Here is a 22,047-nt window from a genome sequence, read left to right as displayed (position 1 = left end):
TTCTCCTCTACTAAGATAAGAGTTACAAGAGTTTCAGATCTAGAAACTGAGTTTCTTGTGTGAATTATTCATTCATTATCCCTCACTGTTTAAACTATCTGAAATAACCGAGTTTAATTTGATGGACATGGGTTGGGGAGTATTACACAATTGTCTCCTTTGGTAGATCTGAGAGGGTGTTGACACCTCCCCAAGCACAGAGCAGTAGATAGCTGGGAGTATATTAGAGTAGCAATTTCTTCTCAATTTCTTTGTATGATTTTGTCTTTGCATTTAATCTGTGGAGGCATCAGAGAAATATGAACTTAGTGGTTTCGTTGACTAAAATGCCTTTCAGTTCCTCTTCAGCGAACTTTGTACAGGCTTCAGAATACTGTGTCATCATACCCTGAAACAAATGTGGTTTCTCCCCTCCATAACAAATGAGGGATTAATATCCCTTAATTGTGAACCTGATACAAGTGGATACATTTAGATGGGTAATTGCTGAGCTATCCAAGGTAATTCTGATGGTTCATGCCTGATGGACTCCTGCCCTGGTGGGCATATGAGAAAGAAGACTAGATTCTTTAAACTTTTGGAATATACTTAACAAAATATAGTGTAAGTGCTGAACTTCTTTCACTTTCAGAAATTCAACTAAGGCTAATAGTATCTGGAGATACTCCTTTTTGTTCTTCTGCAAGTGCTTTTCTTCTCCTTCTGGACTCCATTTTGGTGGCTGTTACAGATTTGGACTGTCATGGACTTACTGATGTCTGTACTCCTGTTGTTTTAAGTGGAAACAGGAGCAGGCAAAGAAAAACCTTCAGTGTCTGTCTGTTTTACTAGCTTTCCTTGAACTTGGGAGGATAAAACATTGAGAAACATCCTCCCACGTCCTCATGTGAGTTGCTTGTTTTCTGCCTTGAACCTGTCTAAGCGAGCTGATCTCGCAAGAAGTAAATTAAGAAACTCTCCCAAGAAGTCATTTGCCAGTAGATCTAAGGACAAAGTAACTTCGCGCAGCAAAAGGAAGAAAAACAGCTTGCGAAAGTAACCTTTTCCACATGAAGTGGTGGAAAGTCTCTCAGCCTGCTCTTAAAAAAAAAAAATCTTAAATTAGCCCTCTGAATGTACAATCAGTGAAGGTTTAGGTTTCACACAAGCTTACAGAATAAATACCAGGCTTCCTACACTATCCCACTGATACAAAACCTACGAACACTTTTCCTTCATTAGGATTTTTAGTTAGTTCAGATGAAGAATACTTTCTTACTCAGATTAAGAAAACTTTTCCCCTTCCTGTATTAAGACAAAGCTGTGAGTGCTAGATTAGATACAGATCATAAAACCACAGAATCATAGAATGGTTTGGGTCGGAAGGGATCTTAAAGATCACTTAGTTTGAACCTCCGTACCGTGGGCAGACATCTTTTACTAGACTAGGTTGCTCAAAGCTCCATCCAATCTGGCCCTGAAGACCTCCAGGGACTGGGCATTCCCACTTTCTCTGGACAACCTGTTCTGGTGCCTCACCACCCTCAAAGTAAAGAATTTCTTCCTAATTTAGGAAGAATTACCAGGTTTCAGTATGAAGCCATTCCCCCTTGTCCTATCACTACATGTCTATGTAATAAGTCTCCAGCTCTCTTATAGCCCCCTTTAGGTACTGGAAGGTGCTATAACATCTCTCCAGAGCCTTCTCTTCTCCAGACTGAACAGCTCAAACTCTCCTCAGCCTTTCCTCATAGTAGAGGTGCTCCAGCCATCTGATAATCTTCATGGCCCTCCTCTGGATTACCTTCAATAAGTCTGTGTTCTTTTTATGTTCAGGACCCCAGAGCTGGACACAGAACTTAAGGTGGAGTCTCACAAGACCAGAGTAGAGGGCCGCTAGTCCTGCCTCTTTTGATGCAGCCCAGGATGCTGTTTGCTCTCTGGGCAGTTCATGTCAATCTTCTCGTCCACCAACATCCCCAAGTCCTTCCAGGCAGGGTTACTCTCAATTCGTTCTTCTACCAGCCTGTACTTGTACTTGGGATTGCCCTGATCCAGGTGCAGGACCTTGCCCTCAGCCTTGTTGAATGTCATGAGGTTCACACAGGCCCATCTTTCAAGCCTGTCAAAGATGACATACCTTCCCTTCAGCGTGTTTACCACACCACTCAGCTTGGTGTCATCAGCAAACTTGCTGAGAGTACACTTGATACCACTGTTCATCTTGAATTTGAATGTCTGACTTGGATATGCCTTTCAGACGCACTGAGTATGTGGAAACTCCAGTTAGAGCTGAGGAGAAGTTTGCCCTTGTGCAAAGCCACATTAGCTACCTACCTGGACTTGCTGATTTGAAAGAAAATGCTACTACATTATAAAGCACAGTAAGATATTAATCTGAAACCAGATTATTATTAGCATTATTGGTTTATTAAGTTGAATTTACTGCTGTTTCTGAGAACTGTGGGTGAGTGGCTCTGTTTCTGAACATGGGAAAAGCATTCAGAAGCAAACAAGCAATTAAACCTCACAGCATCCCTGTGAAGTATTTTTAGAGAAAATATGGAGAAATGACGTAACTAATTCCAAATTCTGTAAGTTGGGGTAGGTCAACACGGATAAACTCCAGTTTCCCAGCCTTATGCTCCAGTCTGACTGGAAGACAAATATATGCAGTCTGGAAGCTCTGCATCATTATCAATAAAAGGGGATACCTAGACTCCACCTCTCATTGTAGCTGGTGAATTTGAAAGGAATGGCATGCTAACACAGCAATAAAAGCTTCTGATTCACCAGTTTTGTGCTTAGCCAGTATGAATTCTAGGGCAGACCCTCTGCTTTATCAGTGGATTTTGAACCTTGATCTGCTGATTTTCATTCCCCTGTATCACTGACCAGAATACGTAATCCTGTGTACACGTGGAATAATTCTGGCATCTTATGCCTGCATTGCTCAGTACAGTTAAGAAACGATCTAATAGTCTGATTTAAAAGTAGTGTTTGATTTAGCAGGTTGGTGAACTCTGCATTGCAATAAAAGATTAGTCATTTTTATAGACTGGGAAAGCAGCCAAGTGGAGTTTAACCAGAGTTTGTTAACACTTCATGCATTAGTTGCATATCAGTAGTACATATTCAAAGCAAGTATCTTGTCAAGAGGGCAATTTCCAGTGCTATCCATGGACTCTAAAATGCTTCTAAGAGAAAGAAATTTAGCCTTGTTCAAGAAAAAAAGCCACAAAGGTGGGCAACTTTCAGAAAACTCAGAGTATCAGGGAAGGACAAATGTGGAAGAGTAAGAGCAAGGCTGCCATGGAGGCCTCTTTGCATTCCAAAAGAAGAATGTCTTCCACACTGTCAGACTTGAGGCTTGATTCTGTCTCCAAAGGCTTTTGCAGCAAGATCTTTCGCAGCTGAGTCAGCATAGAACCCACGAAGTCAGTGATGTGAGAATGATTTCCAGTAGCTGTCTGCCTGTCCCTCTTTTCTCTTTTTGTATCAAGTAAAAGGAAATGTAAGTAGAGAAAGCCTGGATGTTTTGTAAGGCACACCTCTTAGATTTCTACGTAACATAAAAGAGTAAACACATTTCAGGTAAGGAACTGTTTTGAACTTAATAAAGGAAACTCTCAGACTAAGATGAAAAAGGAATAGTTAGTTGCTATTAAGTAGCTGGTTGCTAAAACATAAAAAAGAATATTGTTTAGGTGGAGAATTACATGAAGTATCTTAGATTTTCTGGTGGGAAGGTCTTATATGACAGCTATATTTTACTAGCTATATTAATAGTTCGAGAAGTACTCCCTAGTTCTAGAACAGGGCCTAGATATTTCTGTGCCGTGTTTGTGTTGTATCTACTATAACAAAATCTTCATCCATAGCTGCATCTCCTGGGTGTTAATACAATAAGATTAAACAATTACAGGATCGTGTTAGTATCAATACAATACTTGCTGTATTGCTTAACTGATGGTACCTAGATAATTGTCAAATACCTAGGACATTTTTCTTTCTGCTGGTATCTTATTATGAAGTAATTCGTCTTTTAAAATAGACTGTCTTATTGAAAACTTCTGTCATGGCCTCATCTGGTGTGTTTGACTATGTAAAGAGTGAAAACTAAAGGGCTACATGTAGGCTGATAGATGTTACATGTCACATGAGACATGAAGGCCTGTTGTTATCTTTCTGAAGGTGCAGCATAACAACAAGTTGCTGCCTAGCCTTCTGAGTGCATCTGGCAGGGTTATAGACAAAATATAGCCAAATGAAAAATAACTCCTGTACAGTATATAGATATGTGCCCCTTGATAGAGACTCTCTGCCTCTATCAAGCATGAGTTGATTCCGTTCCCTCTTCTTCTTTCTTGATTAAACATGTCATATCTGTTGTAGGGGTGGGTTCATATTCACTACCTGGGCTATAGTACCTGACTGCCTGTAACTGATGGTACTGTTGCTTGCCTTTGCCTTTCTTCGTGGAGAACTAGCTTTGACCCAGTTAGTCTCTTTTGAATCAAATGTCAGGTTAACTCAGTTACAGCTGAAGAGCTTTGGACAGCTAACTAAAGATAAGTCACATTGCCAGATAACTACATTCCAGAGAAAATAGAGAAAACCTGCAGATCTTGCTGCTCAGAAGCAAAGGGTGGGAGTGTTTTACTTTTGGGCAGAGCAGAATAAGGATGCTATTCTTTCTAAGTACAATTAGTGTGGACTTACAAAAGGAGGATCAGGCCTGAAAAATCTGATATCCTTTTCTGGAGAGGGGAAAACAAAGTGAGTCACAGCAGGGACACTATTGACATGACTATCCAAGATCAGGGAAAAGCTTTTCATACAGTAGCATAAAAAAGGCTTAATCCCAAAACCAAGGAGTGAGGTAGATAGACAGTTTAAGTGGATAAGAAGTTAGTTGCAAATCCAAAGACAAACTGGTACAAGGTAGAATTAAAAAGCCAAGAAATGGATTTCTGTGGGACTGGAAAGAAAAAGGAGCAGTGAGAGAGCTAAGGGAAGACTGCCTTTGATGATTGTGTTTTTTCACAGATAACAGTGTCAGGGTGTTCAACACAAGTCTATAGATTCCCAGTTCAAGAGAATCATTTGCATCTCTCATGACAAAGCAATATCTATAAACAAGTAAATTCAATATTAGGTATCTTTAAGGTCAGATGCACTGGTGTAACCAATTGAATTGATTATTTATGTTATGAGCCCCAAACCATCTATTCTTCACAGGTGAGAACACATTCTAAGGTTGGGGGTTCGATCCCTGTATGGGCAATTCACTTAAGAGTTGGACTTGATAGTATCTGGAGATACTATTGGTGGGTCCTTTCCAACTCAGAATATTCTGTGATTCTGTGATTCTTTTCCTTTGTGTCCCTGTGGCAATCCTGATTGCTGAGAACTACTTCAGTGGTAGTTTGCTGCTAAGACCTTGAAGCACAGAAGGCATGTCAGAGTTTTCCTGTGCTTCTACTCCCTACAGTCAGACTCGAACTGTGGCTAGAGGCGGTCCTTTAAAGCCTGCCGGCTTCCTAAGGCTGTGTCTAGACATATTTTGTTGGCAACTCCAGGTGGCCACCCTTCTGTGCTCTCTGTTTTGCAGGACAAGGGCATGGATAGTTTCTCATATGAGTTATGAGTTATGAGTATGTCACCACTTCACTGCTTTGAATATTCATCTTAGAGGCTGAGTAAAGACTCTGGTTAGCTATCTTGACGTACAAGCATGACTACTTTTTAGTAAAGTAGCTTTAATCTGTTGTGAGAGCTCTCACTGCCCCATTTTTGAGTTCCCAGGGTATCACTCCATCTACCAGCTGTGAGGCCAAGTGAAGATCCCTGTATCAGATCTGGGTAATACACTAGCACTCTGTCAGTCAGCCCTAGCTCAGCATATTAAACTATATCCGTTCCTAAAGGAATAGTAGCAGACTACTCAGCACCCTACAGACTTACTCCCCTTTGGCCTTTCTGTCACTTGTTGGGGAACAGCGGATAACCTGGTCTCGTGAGGTTCACAGCTGAAGTGAAAATACCTGTCTCCAGCTGGAACTGTTGGCCAGGCCTTGATGGCACTAACAGAGCTTACTGGCCCTGCCCAGCCTTCCCCAGACCCTCCTGCATCCTGCCACATCAGCTCCGCAGGACTGCCAGCCCCTGCCCCAGTGAGGCCACAGCAAGGTCATGCTCTGGCTCCCCTCAACCCTGCTGAGCCCTGGGGTTGTTGTCCCAGCAACTCCTCCATTTGGGTGTACTAAAGTTGTAAGAAAAGCTGAAGGACCCATATTCTATCTATCACTGCTATCTCTGGCAGAACTGTGCTACAGAGCTTGTGAGGCTCAAATCCTCCTTATCACGGAGGATATTATAATGAGTTTAAAAGAGATGCACTGGAGGATAGACAAGTTCATTGTCTTATCCATTATCTCATATCTTTTAATTATTTTTTTTCTGAGGTTAAGGATAGGTAGGTTGACTTATGTTCTACAATAGTAATTGTAGAATTGAAGGAATGAAAATTCTTTCATTAGATGTATTACATGACTGTAAACATCTCCCTTTGCCTCACGGAGAAGAAGAGTAGGGTCTACTATTATTGCCTTCCTCCTTTAGCAAGGGCTGGTGCTGCATGTTTTTGCATTATCTGTTACTACTGCTTTACTTGATGCTGTCGAGCCTTCCTCTTCTTCAGTCTTGGCTGGGACCACACCTACTTCTGTTCTAAGATATTTGAGGAATTTGGTCCATCCAAGGGGTAACATCATCCTCTTTCTCCCCCAGCTTTCCCCTCAGCCATAACTCAGGCCATGATCTCAAGAACCAAGTTCCTAGATTTCGAGGAATTCGGATAAGCCTCTCTGAGTTCATCAAATACAGAAGGACACCTAGTTGTGAAGAAAAACATGTCCAGAATATAAATACTTAGCCTGCCAAGGACTGTTGAGGAGTTGATACTGTCTCTAATTACTACATTCTGGCAGAGTGTGTCCCTGGGCTATGGAAGTTGCAGGTGTTCCTGTACTGCAAATAGAGGTGATATACATTAGTAAATAAATCCCTGGAATACTCAAGAATTCTCAATAGAGACACTTCTGAGAAAAGGGGTTAATTTATTCTGTGGTTGTCATGGGTACACTGAGAAGCCACATGACTGTGACTGAGAATCAAAGGGAAGTCTCAGATGACAACAATGGAATCAAAGGAGTGAGGTGCCTGTAAATGTTTGGTGTGTATCCTAGCAGAAGTGTAATAAATCAGTTCAGAGAAGTGAAAATTTCTGTTTTATTCCAGTTACTCTGCTCTGCATGAAGTTGTGCCAGGGAGGGTTTAGGTTAGATATTAGAAAAATGGTTGGGCACTGGAACAAGCTCCCCATGGAAGTGGTCACACTACCAAGCCTGACAGAGTCCAAGATGCATTTAAACAATGCTGTCATGTTGTGACTCTTGGGGCTGTCCTGCGCAAGGCCAGGAGCTGGACTCGATGACCTTTGTGAGTCCCTTCCAGCTCAGCATATTCTGTGATTCCGTGACGTGTCCTTCTGCAAGCCCAGTCGCACAGGACTCTCCTCTCTGGGACTCCGCAGCAGTGCCCTCCCGCTGACCGCCGCGGGGTCACTACGTGTGGGCCCCGCCCCGCGACGGCGGTGACGCGCGACGGCGGTAACGCCCCAGAAATAGCGGGGCGAGGCCGGGGTTCCCCAGTCGGCGGCAGCGGCGCCCGTGACCCTGACCCTGCCCGTGCTCCAGGCGGCAGTGGCGGCGGCGGCGGCTCCTCCTTCCTCCTCCCGGGTGAGTACGGCAGCCCCGGTGCTCCGGCCCGGCTCTCGCCGGCCACAAGAGCCATCGGCGCCCGCCCGCCCCGCGGCGCTAACTCCGCAATATGGTGGAGCCTCGGGCGGAGCGGGCGGGGGCTGCGGCTCCGGGTGCGGCGCTCGCCATGGGGCCGCCCCTGCTGCCTCCGCCCTCGCGGGCCCCTCGCCCCGCGTCCCAGTGGGTTTTGGTAGGCTGGCAGAAGTTCTTTCGGGACCAGAAAGTGTCGAGATCCTCAAGCGCCCTCGAGAGTGGCGTTGAAAAGCCTCGTCCCGGAAGCGGCCCGTGGTGGCACTTGGGAAACTGGGGTGCCTTCCTGCCTGGGGTAGAGCGGTGAGCCGGGGCGGGCGCCGTGGCGGTTCTGCATGGCTGTCGTGCTGCTTGCTGGTCTTTCACTTCTTCCCATAGCGAGGGGAGAAAGTAGAAATTAAATTTGTGACGTAGCTCAGTGTGCTTTCCTGTTTAGAATCTTTCGCTGTCTCTGAAATATGCTTGGACTTCGATTCCAGGCATCTTACCTGCTCCAGAGAAGCGGATCTGACTTTTGCCAGGGCTAAACATCTTCAAGGGATCTCTGAAACCGTGCAAGATCCTAGTTATCTTCATCTTCTTTAAGAGCAGGAATAATTTCAGGGGCTAACTGTTATGGTTTAGTGACTAGTGTGTGGACGGATCTTGTGGGACACATTGCAGATATTGAGTAATCTTTTAAGTAAGGGCCCTTCCTCATTCTCCATTCCAGATTCTGTGCTGCTAACCTCTTCTGTTATGCAGCATGCTTTGCACTTCATAGTGCAATTCAGTTGTACTCCAGGCAATCTGACTTGTAATGCTGTGTGAGAAACAGAACATGTTTTTGGGGTATTTCAGTTCTTGATAGATAAATGGAAGGAAAACTTCTCTGTTACTGCTGTAACCCTTGTCTGTCACCTCCTTGTGTGTTCCATGTACAGTGGTTAATCTCATTACAGGCATTACTGTATGGCACATATATGTTAATATGTGCAAATATACCTATAAAATATTAACAGCATGCCTTTGTCCTTGTTCCCCATTATGTAATGGGGAAAAGTTTTACTTTACCTCAGGGGGAATATTAACCCACTCCTTTTGATGCTGTCATATGTATGAGACAGAAAACTGCTGTTGGCTCTTTGACAAACCTAGCAGAAGGCCTTGTAAACCACCGTCCTTTTGAGAATGGCCTCTTAGTTTGCCTTTTTGTTGCCTTCATTTATACAGGTTCTTCTGGAACCTAAATGTCATGTGAAATTGTCAATGCAAAAAGTGCTTCTTGCACATTTAGTTCACCCTACATGTGTATGATGTACACATGACAATGTGCTTCTGTGTTCTCTTGTTATGTGGTACTGCAATACCACTTCTTTTGTAGGGTTCATGTGGGGAAAGCTGTTAGTATTTTCTCCATGGGAATACATGTTGAGTAATGTAGACTTGCTGAATAACCAATGTTTGCAACCTGCTTCAGTGGGGGATGGGTAATATTTTAGCCTAATTTAGCATGCTCTGTGGGTTATAGGAATGCTAACGTTTAAGCAAGCTGAACAAGTGTGAGCCCTAGGTGGGCTCCCTACAGAAGATGTAATCTGATTAAAGATGTTGCTAGTGGATACTTTGTCTGACTTGGACATTTTAAACTAGATTTTAGTGCCTTGTGGCCTGGCTCAACAGATAAACCCAGTTGTATCTTAATTCTTCTAGAAAAATAAAGGAATCCACCAGCTGGTAACTCCGGTTATTCAGCAATGAACTGCTGTATCTCAGAGCCTGTCTTGTGTATGTGCCATGATTGTGTTGCCTAAACCAAGTTTTGGATTTCTAAATTGTTACAATAAAATCTAATTCCTGTATGCAAGAAGTGAACATTCTGATCCCATTAAATGGAGTGGATCACAAGAAGGTTGTTGGTTTCAAAGTTTGGTGCTTAGATAAAGCGGATATGAGAACACTATGTCTCGAATATGCTTCTTTCACAGACTGTGTAAAGTTCAAGACCTGAAAAAATGGCATTGGCAGCAATTGATCCGCAGCAGGTATGTCTTAGTCCCGTATTTTTTTTGTCTAGATCAGAAAAATAGGAGTCAGCTAACGCCTTTCTCTTTTAAACAGAATATTGTATTGAGGGTTGTCAACCTTCCTTTGGTGAGCTCCACCTATGATATGGTCTCTACAGCTTACATCACCACTAAGGATAACCATCCTTATTTGAAGTCAGTATGTGAGGTAGCAGAGAAAGGAGTGAAGACAATTACATCGGTAGCTGTGACAAGTGCTATGCCTATCGTCCAGAAGCTGGAACCGCAAAGTAAGGCAAAGATGAAGCTGTTGATAACTTCAGTTCAGCTGATTGTTTTATATATGCAGATGCACTTATATTTTAACATGGTCATGCAGGTCTGGAGTGCTGTCTCGGGGGTAGCTGACTAAACCTGTTGCCTAGCCTAAGTATAACTGATTATAGATGAGTATTAAAAACAAAAATAGTGCAGAGCGAAAGCAGATTCCATCTTTTGTAGTACTAAACTGATTGACTCCTTTTGTTACACAGGTTGATTAAGTAATCTCTTGCTCAACACCTTTCTTGCCTTTCACCTAGTTTCAAATGCTACCGTTTCACTTCCTCACACTGAGGACTGGTTACTTTGGAAACTGTGTCACAAGGCTGTCCTAACCCGGAGCCTGGTTTCATGATATGGCAATGGGCAAGGTGTTTCAGCTTTTTCTATAGTTGCTTGTAAATTATCGAATGGATTTTCTCTGCCTACAAGTGATTTTTTTTTTTTTTTATGGCACTGTAAATCTGCCTTGTTCTTGGGCTTTGTTGCCTCAAATCTCACTGAAGGGGGAAGGAAACTACTTTTAAGACTGTTGCATGAGTTCTGTTTCAAGGGGAATTTTCAATTTGAGTTATTTATACCAGGGGAAAAAACAATTAAAGCCAACTCTTGTAATTTCTTTTATAGTTGTAGTTGCCAACAACTATGCGTGTATAGGTCTAGACAAAATTGAAGAGAGGCTGCCTATACTGAATCAACCCACTGATAAGGTAAGTCCTTTCCATGTAAATATGCTAAGGTGAAGAACCATACACCTTTCTTTTTTCTATCACTGAAAACCAGGGAGACAGATTTCAAAAAGCCATGCTTGAGCCACAGCTTTAAAGCAATGAGGAAGTCACAGGTGTAGCTGTCAAACTGTTTGATGCCTTTGTGAGGCCATTAAGCATTTTTTACTTTAAATTTTTCCATCGTTTGACACCTCTGTCTATAGATGCAGTTCACTGGCGGGTGTAATTTTTTTACACTCAGGTCTTTGTCTCTTTCCTGCTCAGTGTGAATAAAATAGTGATTGGATTACAATCCCTGAAGTGTTTTGAGCTGAAGGCTGCCTGGCAGTCATATCTTGTTGTGTCTTGTACATATGTTTTCAGGACGTATGTTTTCAGGGCAGAATTTTTCCTAGATAACCTATGCTTTTACAAACTTTAACATAAATTTATTATTTCCTGGATTATGTAGCTCTCACCAATAAATATTTTTAGTCAATCAATGTATTTCCTACGGCAGGTTGTTGCCAATGCCAAGGATGTAGTTGTTGGAGCCAGAGAAGCTGTAACAACCACTGTGACTGGTGCCAAGGAAACTGTTGCTCACACGATCACTGGAGTTGTGGGCAAGACTAAAGAAGCAATGCAAGACAGCTTAGAAATGACAAAGTCAGTTGTGAATGGGAGCATTAACGCTGTCCTGAGAAGTCGTGTGGTGCAAATGGTGAGCAGTGGAGTGGACAGTGCTCTCACTAAATCAGAGACCCTTGTAGACCAGTATTTCCCACTTACAGAAGCGGAACTAGGTAAGACCAATTGAAGCTTTGATTTTGTTGGAATGCTTGTATTAGTGAGAAAGAAGCAATCATCCATTTATTGCTTATTTACAGTGGGGAGGGAGCATGTGCTTCCTAAGCTGCCTTTTGCCTTGCTGGGTGTAATGACATCTTTACAGGGGAAACATAATGAAAGTAAGGATTTCCATGTAAGATGATCTATCTTGTTGCTAAAGGACTACTCAGCAACTTTAGTATTCAGCTGTTACTAGGCAGATAAAATTGTCTCAGACTTCTTTAAGTTTTCCTCCAGTGATCAATTTGCTTCCTTTCAACATACGTAGAGAAAGAAGCTGCAAACGTTGAAGGTTTTGAAGTTGGAGTTCAAAAGCCAAGCTACTATGTTAGATTAGGATCCCTGTCTTCAAAACTCCGCACACGTGCCTACCAACAAGCCTTAAACAAAGTTAAAGATGCTAAACAGAAAAGCCAGGAGACAATCTCTCAGCTCCACCACACTGTTAGTCTGGTAAGTTTTGAGCTTTCACTTGAGGTATAAAAAGCAAATTTTGGCATAGTTTTAGAGTGAAGAAAACAGCCAAAAGAGCAATAGGAAGACTGGAATTGCTGCCTCACACTAAATGCATTTTCTAAATACAAAGCATATGCCATTAAGAGATTTTCATCACAATTCAGGAGATGTCCTAAATCAGGCTGAGTTGCGATTTTGCAGCTGCTTGTAACTGTAAGCACTGCAGAAATAAAAGTGACATATTTAAAATTGTATTCATGTTTTTTAGTTCTGGGTTTGACACTTGATTCAGTGACAAAAGTGTTTTGCAGTTTAGACACACTTCAGTTCTTTAGGTCCTTTATGTTAACAAAATGTCAGATTCCTTTGGGGTTTGTTGCTCTTGCTGGTTCTGTCTCTGGGCATTTCTGGGTACTTCAGTAATCTTATCCTAACAATGTACCTCTATGTACAGGACAAACAGCACATAGTCATGGCCACCTGTACACTTTCAGTTCCTTCTGTAGGATGCCAGTGGGAGACGCAGAAATGGTTGAGGCAGAGGGGAACACTACATAACGTCTCAAAACTGCTCCCAGTGTTCAATTCTTTGAAGACAAGAAACACATTCTTATTCTCCCAAAGTCCTTTATACTGAACTTCTGATGTATTTAAAAAGAAGATTACAAAACAGTCAAGGTAGGGTAGCCTTAAAGGAACTGCTTGGACTCTTTGCTCTACTTCCTTATTTGGCTGTCTTTCAGATCGAGTATGCCAGAAAGAACATGAATAGTGCCAATAAGAAACTTCTTGGTGCTCAGGAAAAGCTTTATCAATCCTGGGTAGAATGGAAGAAAAATACAGGCCAAAATGACGGTGGTGAACTGCGTAGTGCTGAGGTAAACAGATGTAAATGTACACTAGAGATAAATGGATTGTATACTGTGAAGGTAATGGAAAACTAACAGTCCGTGAAGTGTGCATCAGAGAAGCTTATGTGCAAACATGAAATCGGGATGCTGAAGCTCAGGGCAGTTGACTAGTGAAAGGTAGGGGACCCAAGCTCTTAAATGAGCCTACTTCCTGCAAACATTCTAGGGTTCATTCTCCTCTCATGAGAATGCTCATCCTGTTTGGTATGTGAACCCGTGTTGGGATGTCCATATGTAAATCAGCTAGAACTCACTTATCTGATGTGTCCAGACCAGAAATAACAATTTGTCAGCATAAAGCAATCTTAGGCACAGGCTCAGGTAGTCCTACATGTAGCTTTAAACAGTGGTTCATTGATTAGAATATACTTACCTGCTGTGACTTGTTATCCAGAGCTGAAACAAGAGTCTGCTTGTCTGTCACTGGGCAGAAGCCATCAATGTTTCTGTTCACAAAGTACTTGAGTGCTGAAGAGATATCAAGAACTTTTAAGTCTCTGACTCTTCAGACTTAAGGCCCATTTTATTATCTGCTATAGCGTTATTTCACTTATATCCCCTTTACTTTGCTTCTTCATGTATCTTGAGCAACATAAAGTTGCTACAGTCATAAAACGACACTAATACGCTGTTATACTTTTTCTTTCTAGTACATTGAGTCAAGAACTCTAGCTATTGCACAGAGCCTCACTCAGCAACTTCAGACCACTTGCCTCACACTGGTCTCAAGCCTACAGGGGCTACCGCAGAATGTGCAGGATCAGGTTTACAGTGTTGGGTCAATGGCAGGTGATGTCTACCAGAGCTTTCGGTCTGCATCCTCCTTCCAAGAATTATCAGACAGCTTTCTTACAGCTAGTAAAGGACAGCTGAAGAAAATGAAGGAGTCTCTGGATGATGTGATGGATTATCTTGTTAACAACACGCCTCTCAACTTGCTGGTAGGTCCCTTTTACCCACAATTGCCTGGCATTCAGCATGCTGAGAGCAAAGGTGAAGGGGAGAAAAATTCCAGCCAGAAAGACAAACAGCCTGAACACACTACTGAATAAACTGCATAGCATGCATGTACTCTGCTGACTACAAAATGAGTGGCCTTACCAAGTGTCAAAAAGCCTTGGTGAAAAATCCATAAATATAGGAGTAGGGGAATCTACAGACACAGGACACACTTACATATAAGCTGTGTATTGTCCTGTGTAGTTAAGCCACTCTAAAAACTCAAACTGTCTCAAGTGCCTAAGTATTGTCAGCTTACAGTTGTCAAGATGCCTTGTTTGTCTGTCGAGAAACCTCACTATGCTTATCTGTGGTATTAATACCATTAGTATAAATGAAACCTACCCTAGCTAAAAGCTTTCGTTTTGTTCCTTGATCTCTACCAGAAGGCTATAAAAGCCTTAATACTATGAAATGCATTTAAAAGCCCTGCAGTCTAGATACGCTTTCAGTCTATGTTTGCTGCAGATCACACTTTTGATAATTATGGATCTGTCTCAGACTCTATTCCTTCACAATTCATGACAAAAGTTCTGTGAGCACAGGATGCCAAAGCTGAAAGTGGGGTTTCTGAACGGGTCAGTTGGAGTTAAATGCTGTGACAGTGTTAACATTAATATAAACCTAACTATTGTTTAACACAGTAACTTGACCACAGAATCATAGAATATGTCAAGCTGGAAGGGACCCATAAGCATCATCAAGTCCAACCTCCTGCTCCTCGCAGGATTACCTAAAACTAAACCATATGATTAAGAGTGTCGTCCAGATGCTCCTTGAATGTTTCCTTGGGGACCCTGCTCCAGTGATGGACCAAATAATTATCAATACATTTTTTTTCATATGCAGTATAAAGGTATTCATTCATGCTGTTTGTACCCAGATGCCTGCTGTTGTCCATGTGTGTTTTTTGTAGGCATCCTTTTGTAATTCATGTTGTATGTTAGTAATAAATGCTTTAGTAGCCAATGTCTGTCTCCATTTCAGTGGTGTTTTAAAATAGAGTAACTTGCTCTTCTGTGACTCCTTCAAACCAGGTCTAGCAGAAAGCAAGCTTGACATGCAAATGAGATAGATGTGCATTGAAAATGTGTTTGTGTATCTATAGATAGATAAGATATTGCTGCAGCATTTCCTTCCTCCCTTAGAGTCTGTGTGCATCCCTCCACTGAATCTTAGCTTTACTGCTGCTTTTTTTGGTCCTTACTGTTATCCACCTTTAATGATGACCTAAGCTGTGGGCTACTGGATGTTTTAATATTGAAAAAAGAGGGATATGCACGAAAGAACCCTCTCCTCCCTTCACAGTAGGTGTTTGGTGTGCATGAAACTGCTGGCTGTCTGTTGGCTCCCTATAAACAGTATACACTTCTCAGCTGCAAAATCAGTTTAAACTTGTTTAACTTTATCTAACCTCCTTTGAACTTGAGTGACAAATGTACATTAACACTCAGCTACTTGGGTACAGTTTTTCCTGAGTAAATACTGTGAATCCCTCCACTGGAAAAGAATTACTGTCACTAGGAAATAAGCTTTCTTGGTTTGGGGCTGTCCAGGTAAGTTGTATCTGTGTTCCTAGTGCATACCCTGTACAACTTTTGAGTTGCAATCATTTAGCGTAGCAATGCTGGCCACCATTTTCAAAGAGGTCACCAAATAGTGTGAAGGAAGTGGAGTTCAAAGGAAGCTTATCACATAGTGGCACATTGCTTCATGGAACAATACCTCCGTCTGGCACAATGTGGGCACTAAAGCAAATTACCTGTTATCTAGCCATCTACTGTGAGAGGGATTGCTTAGCTGTTAAGTCAGGTTTGGCCTAGAAGTGTGAAGAAGGCGTTTTAAGCACAATATTAAACAAATAGTAACAACATAATTAAAGAAGTGTTATCTATAATCCTCCCTGCTTTAAATATTTACTTTATACAGGGGAGTTGTTTAGCATAGAATTAACATGAGAGGATGAGATACTCTCTTCCAATTAGTGCCTGAGTTAAGACTTCTGGAGTGCTTTCAAAAATTAACTTCTTTTAAAGTTTACTTTAACTATTGCATGAGCCAACCAGAGACTATCCTTCTTTATCTCCATTTATAATAAAATTTTAGAGTGCATCCACTGTTGTAGATGTGTTCAGCAACAGAATGGAACTAATTAGGTCTGGGAGCAGCTGGCTGTTTAAAGAAGGGAATTCCCATTCTTCTATACATTTTAAAATCTAATTGCTCTGGGACTTCATCTTGAGCTGATCAATCAAATAAAATTCCGGAACTTTTCACTGTTTTTTTTTAAGGATTGAGAAATAAACACCATCATCTGCTATTAGTGAACAAGCAGTACATCTCTGTTCTGCCTCAGGTTGTGCTACTGGTTCGTACCCTTACATGGCTGTCCAGCTTTACTAAGCCTCAGCAAGCAGATGAAATAGAAAGCAAGGGAAACTGATACCAGCCTAGTGAGCATGGTGAGGCGCTTCTCCCTCACCATGCGCTATTGTGTTGCTTCTGTGTAAAGTTCATTGACTTCTGACAGCTGACCTATGACTGGTGGCTGCAAACAGCAGTGCCTGGTTAAATGCTGGGCTTATAGGCTGTTAGTCTAAAATGCTATATGTAGGTTCCTGTGCTGTGCTATTGTGATAAGTGGTAGTTTTGTTGGATGCTGCCCAGCCACTGAGTGCTTTAAGTTTTATCCACCCCCCATCCCCTAAATAGAATTAGGAACCCTTTCCTAGTGGAAGAAAGGACTGACTAACAGCAAATAAGTATATTCCTGATTCATTATATAGAATAAAGTTCTCTGGATTGAGATTATTATACTCTGCTAATACAGACAGCACTGAATGTTTAAATTGAATTGCAGCTGGAGCTTGTGTGGGTATCTTCTTGCAGGTAATTTAGCACAGCATATCCCCACACTCTAGTCTTACTGCAGCTGTACAGACAGAACTTATTTTTCTCTAGTGCAGCAAGAGAGAGCAACTATTAAAATGCCCACTGGAGGCAAGAATGATGCAGACACCTTCCAAAGTCATCTTTCTCTTTTTGCCACTGTTGTTTTTGACTGAAGCTGAGGTGCTTCCTTTCAAATAAAGGAAGGAAACCAGAGCAGAGTTTGCTCATGAATTTTCCTGCCATTCTACCTGTTTCTCTGTAATTGCATGTATGAAACAATTCAGGTGCACTGCACAGAAACTTGCAGTGATCCAAAATCACTTTTGAGGATATAACTTGGGCTAGAAAGCTGTGAAGTTTCTCTAAGATGTGAAGTTACCTTCTAAAAAAGGTAAGACCATATATGTTGAAAATGATAGGAAATAAGTTCAACTCTTTGCAGCAAGGCAGATAAACCAGATGAAATGGAAACGTGTCAAAGGCTGATAGCCATACAAAACCTGGGAAGATAAAGGTTAAAATAGTAACATAATAGTAACCTAGGCTATTTAGTGTTTATTTAGAATTCAGATACTGTTTCTCTTTAAGAGATCACTCAAAAATTGTTCATGCTAGTTGACACTTTCTCCTTTTAGGTGCAGTCAACAGAGAACTGTTATTCTATCATTGCAAATAATCCTTTTCTACAAGAGCTCTAAATATAAGCATTTGTAAATAGCTCCGTATGGTATGCAGGTTTTGCAAACGTCATATTTATAACAGTGGCCAAAGCCAAATTACAAGATTTATATAAGAACTGGAGTTGCAGCTGGTTTGTCTCAAACTAAAAAAAGGTGGAAAACTTTTGAAATGTCATCTGTTCTTCAAGATTAATTTTTTTGCATTAGTATTTTCCGGAATTCAAGTTAGAATAATATTTTATAGTTAGTAAAATAGGTGAAAGGGTTTGGGAACAACTGATGAATTATTTTTTTTTATTTTAAAAAAACACATAACTACCAAGGAAAAACTTACTTAAACCATCTAATTAAAAAGAGGAAACAGAACTAAACATTTTAAAGCATGATCTGTTAGTAATTTGCATGATCAGAAAGTTTTACATGCCACAGCTTGCTGGAGGTGTTGCATAGTGTTTTGTTAAATTTATTTGTGTTCATATTAAGGTGGCAATTTCACTTCTTTTGGATAATACAGTCTCTGATGGCTAAAAATAGGTGCTTTGTTTTGAAAATGCACAAAATGGGAGTGATCTGTGGCTCAGTTCTGAAAACATATTTAGCAAGAAAAAATTGATCAAAGTTGTTAGTATTGATGTTACTGTTTGTGTATGAAGACAGCAAAACACTGAAGTATGTTCTGTACTATTCCATGTAAGGTTTTTGCAAGTTTTGCACTTTTCTGTATAAATTATTTAACTGCATCTTATGGAGAAATAGCATGAAGAAGGGTTGTATCTTATCCTTCTTGCAAGAATTGATAGGAAGTTGAAACAAAGCAGTAAGTCAACTGTGAAAAGTGATATGGGAGTGAAGGTCCTTTACCTAAGCAATCCCATAATGCCAAGAGCTTTGCATTGATTTAGTTAAGACTGGTGCAGATGTTAGAATGTGCAATTCTAATACAATTTAGCATGTTCAAAACTGACATAAATCATACTGACATCCACTCTGTTTTACTCTGATGCTGACATACACTTCAATATGAAATTCTTTCATGGCTATGAAAATCTTACTGTTACATTAAAGGAGTCAGGTGCTTTTACTGCATGCATTAAGAAGATGAGGAAAGCACAAACTTAAATTTCAGTGATTATTCTGTTATCAGTAAGAACAACGCGGATAAGAGTAAAAGCCTCTTAAATGTAGGATATGGTAAAAATTTTCACTGGTCAGACACAGTTACTGAACATGATTATGTGTCCTGCTCAGTGTAAATAAAGAATAAACCAACTCATTTAAACAATTCATTTGGGCACATTTTTAAATGGTTTTGTGTATGGACTACTTAGCCTTAGTCTTGTTAAGATACCCTGATTTATACTACAGTATGGAATACAGGGTCATATACTGATAGTGGGAAAACTTGTTGATTTCTCTAAGTTCAGTAATTAGAGTTTTAGGTAAATTGCCGTAAGCAGAAAGATGCAAGATAATTGTTCCTGGTAGAAAGATGTGTTTCCCTCATTCTTAGTGCCTTTTGATTTTGATTTTTTTGAGACAAAAATTACAGATCTCATTTTGATCAAGCTTAGGTTGTCAACAGTTGTGCCTGGAAAGTCACACACTGCTTAAGTTCTTCTAAAACTGAGTTTTAATTAATAATTAATATTTCTAAGTCCCTGGTGCCCTATGACTACCAACTCTGTAAGAAACTGAGTGATTCGCATGCAGCGATTCCGTGCTGTGTACAGCCTGGTAGCTGAAACAGTAATCCCCTTATAATTTGATATATTCTCTGCCCTTCTGACATGTCTTCAAAGCAGGCACAGCATAGCTTTTTTCTTGCCTACTGTCTTTCATAAAAGTAAGTCATAAGGTGTTTTGCAGTTAGGGAATGGATTAAAACTGCTTCTCCAGTCAGCACTGAGATTAAGTTACAGAAATGCATAGAAACCTCTGCAAACTGTTGCTGCTTTTAACATGCAGAACCGAAGTCATTTCAGCATGCAACAGTTGTTATTTGCTGATACTGTATCTGGCTCCAAGTATGTCTCATCACCAACATTAAAAGTAACTACTAGTCAAACTACAGATGTAAGCATTTTTCACTTGGTGTAAAAAATTTATGGTTATGAGTAAATTGCTTAATTATATCCCATTTTTCAGAAGTGCCTAAGTAATCTAAGTCCTACTAAAGGGACTTAAGGGTTGGGACTTAAGCTCCTAAGTGTCTTAGCCAACATTTTTAGAAGTCTGTAACATCCATGTATCCACTAATGTCTCTAGCAATTCCTGAAACCTAGCGCTGCTTAACAGTACAGAATACTACACATGTAGTTAAAACAGAGACAAAAGTGAGATTGCAGTTCCAGATATTTGTTTCCTCAGGAAAGGTTTAATTCAGTAGGCAGGCAGGGCAGTATGGAGCAATCCGTATCAATCTCCTCAGGGCAGATTACTTAATATAGTCCATTGCCTTTATGGAAAGAAGAAAGGCAAAGTAATTTTAAAATCCTCGTTTCTTAATTTTCCAGTCACCACTTTTACCAGTTTCACCAAATTTAGTCCACTGAGTTTATCCCTGTTCCATCTCTAATGTGAGGGTCAAAATCACACAGGTACCCCCAAAATACCAGACAGTGGAAGGATTTAGGAGAATTTATTTTCGGAGTCAAGAACACTTAACATATCAGCACAAAACTGCACCAGGCCTAGGAAAAGAAGATATGCCTGCTGTTCTTGGGGCTTTTATCGTCCCAGGCCCTCCTGGCCTTCAAACATGTCCATAGGAACTTATCTTTTCTCATGCCAGGAAGAGCTTCTCTGGAATGAGAAAATATCTAAAACTGTCTCTGGCCAAAGAGGAAAGCTTTCTTAAGTGAAAATCCCTAATCACCTCACAGTAAAATCTTCCGGAAGGGCCTTCTACACTTATATCTACTATAAAATCCTGTCTTCTAACCAACTGATCTATATCTTGCATAGTATTTGGTCTGTCTTAATGCTATGTGTTTCATATGTGACTGAGCATATTTCACTCTGTATTCAGTATATTGGGTCTGATTTCTAGAGATGCTATGCATCTTTGTGTCATGACTTCAGAAGGGAGTACTGCACAAATTTGTTTAGTTAAATTGATTGAAATTTCATTCTGACACAGGTTCCAGATTTCACTATTACAGACCTGTCTTCAGAGTCAGATGATATCCCAGACATTTTGGATTTGGATGAAGAGGATCAACAAGACTTTTCACGCACAAATGGCCCTTACACTACAGGGCAAAGAGCTGAATAGAGAAGGATAAAAATCTATTTTGATACAATTTACCTTTGCCATGTTTAATTTAGATTTCTCCTTTTTAAAGGTGAACCTGCCTAGTTTAGGGATTATGGGGATATTTTTTTAAAAATCACTGCTGTTTCATTTAGCTGCATCAAAAATCTGGGTTTTTTTTCTACATAAGGAATGCACACTACATTAATTCATTAGCATAGGTGTCAAGCTCCCATTCTATAAGACAGGCATAGCCTATCCAACTGATCTGATCTTTGTTAATGATTTGTTCTCCTGCTGATAGCGGCCATGAGAACAACCCAGTGCTTTGCATAAAGGGCTGCCAACAAAAGGAGTTGATGAGGATTTGCCCACAAAATTTCCCCTTTCAGTCTACCTGAAAAGCAGTTCTGTATCTACCTCTGCTGCTGGAAGGGGTAAGAGACTTCGTCTATCTCAGATTTTCTCAAGTTCTTTTTGTTAGGCTCTGCACCTACAGAGCTTAGAAGCTTAGAGCTTTCCTTTGGCAAGAGTGCTTTATGCACAGAAGGACTCCCTTTCTTTCCACATACCTTCTGTGTGCAAATATTTTGGCCATTGTGATGCTATCAGTTGTGGCGCCTAAGACTAGAAGAGGGTAAATGCTTAAAAATTAAAGTTTTCCAGGAATAAGGGTAGCAGTTAGAAAAGGTAAGAGACTGTAAGAAGAGAGGGAAAAGGGAGGATGAAGAGATACAGATGTGGGACAAAAGAAAATTGAAAAGAAAAAAAGAGGGAATTGAACGTGAGGATACTTCTGGTAACAGTGTGGGGACTTTTTCTGTTTAAATAAAATGTCGGTTACTTTTTGAGGAATGTTGAGGCCGCGTTTGCTTGCACACAGTAAGTTCTGTAGGAGCTGGGGGGAGTGAGAACGGGGCTGGAGGCGGGCTTGTTAACTTCTGTTTTTAAGGACCAGACCGAGCTGCTTCGCCGGGGCGATGCAGCCCGTCGGGAGCCGTGTTACAGCGCTGATCCGTCCAGCGCCGCCCGCACCGCATCGCCCTACTGCGCGGCACCCTGGGAGACTCTGCTTGTGAGCACTTGCAAGTCTAGTCACTGAAATGCCTTGAAATAAAAATTTGAACCGCACAGC

At 41.0% G+C, this 22,047-nt stretch overlaps 1 protein-coding gene across 3 annotated transcripts; it reads left to right on the top strand.

Annotated features, from left to right (window-relative positions):
- Positions 1 to 7,662: 7,662 nt before the first annotated feature.
- PLIN2 (perilipin 2) lies at positions 7,663 to 22,043 on the top strand. Of its 3 annotated transcripts, none has more exons than XM_027634785.1 (9): positions 7,663 to 7,781; positions 9,800 to 9,856; positions 9,933 to 10,128; positions 10,787 to 10,869; positions 11,390 to 11,675; positions 11,990 to 12,174; positions 12,921 to 13,055; positions 13,739 to 14,029; positions 20,799 to 22,043. In XM_027634785.1, exons 2-9 carry the CDS (start codon positions 9,827 to 9,829, stop codon positions 20,931 to 20,933), a joined length of 1,341 nt encoding a protein of 446 aa, XP_027490586.1. In that variant the 5' UTR covers positions 7,663 to 7,781; positions 9,800 to 9,826; the 3' UTR covers positions 20,934 to 22,043. The 3 variants fall into 3 exon arrangements, with proteins under 3 accessions (XP_027490586.1, XP_027490588.1, XP_027490587.1); XM_027634786.1 differs by lacking the exon at positions 7,663 to 7,781 and adding an exon at positions 8,018 to 8,135; XM_027634787.1 differs by lacking the exon at positions 20,799 to 22,043 and having other exon boundaries at positions 13,739 to 15,056.
- The last annotated feature ends 4 nt before the right edge of the window (positions 22,044 to 22,047 follow it).

This window comes from Corapipo altera, unplaced genomic scaffold (assembly GCF_003945725.1).
Source record: "Corapipo altera isolate COAL_440 unplaced genomic scaffold, ASM394572v1 61411, whole genome shotgun sequence".
NCBI classification, from domain to species: Eukaryota; Metazoa; Chordata; class Aves; order Passeriformes; family Pipridae; genus Corapipo; species Corapipo altera.
The sequence above is the reverse complement of the archived record's forward strand: the minus strand, read 5'-3'. Positions and strand labels throughout refer to the sequence as shown.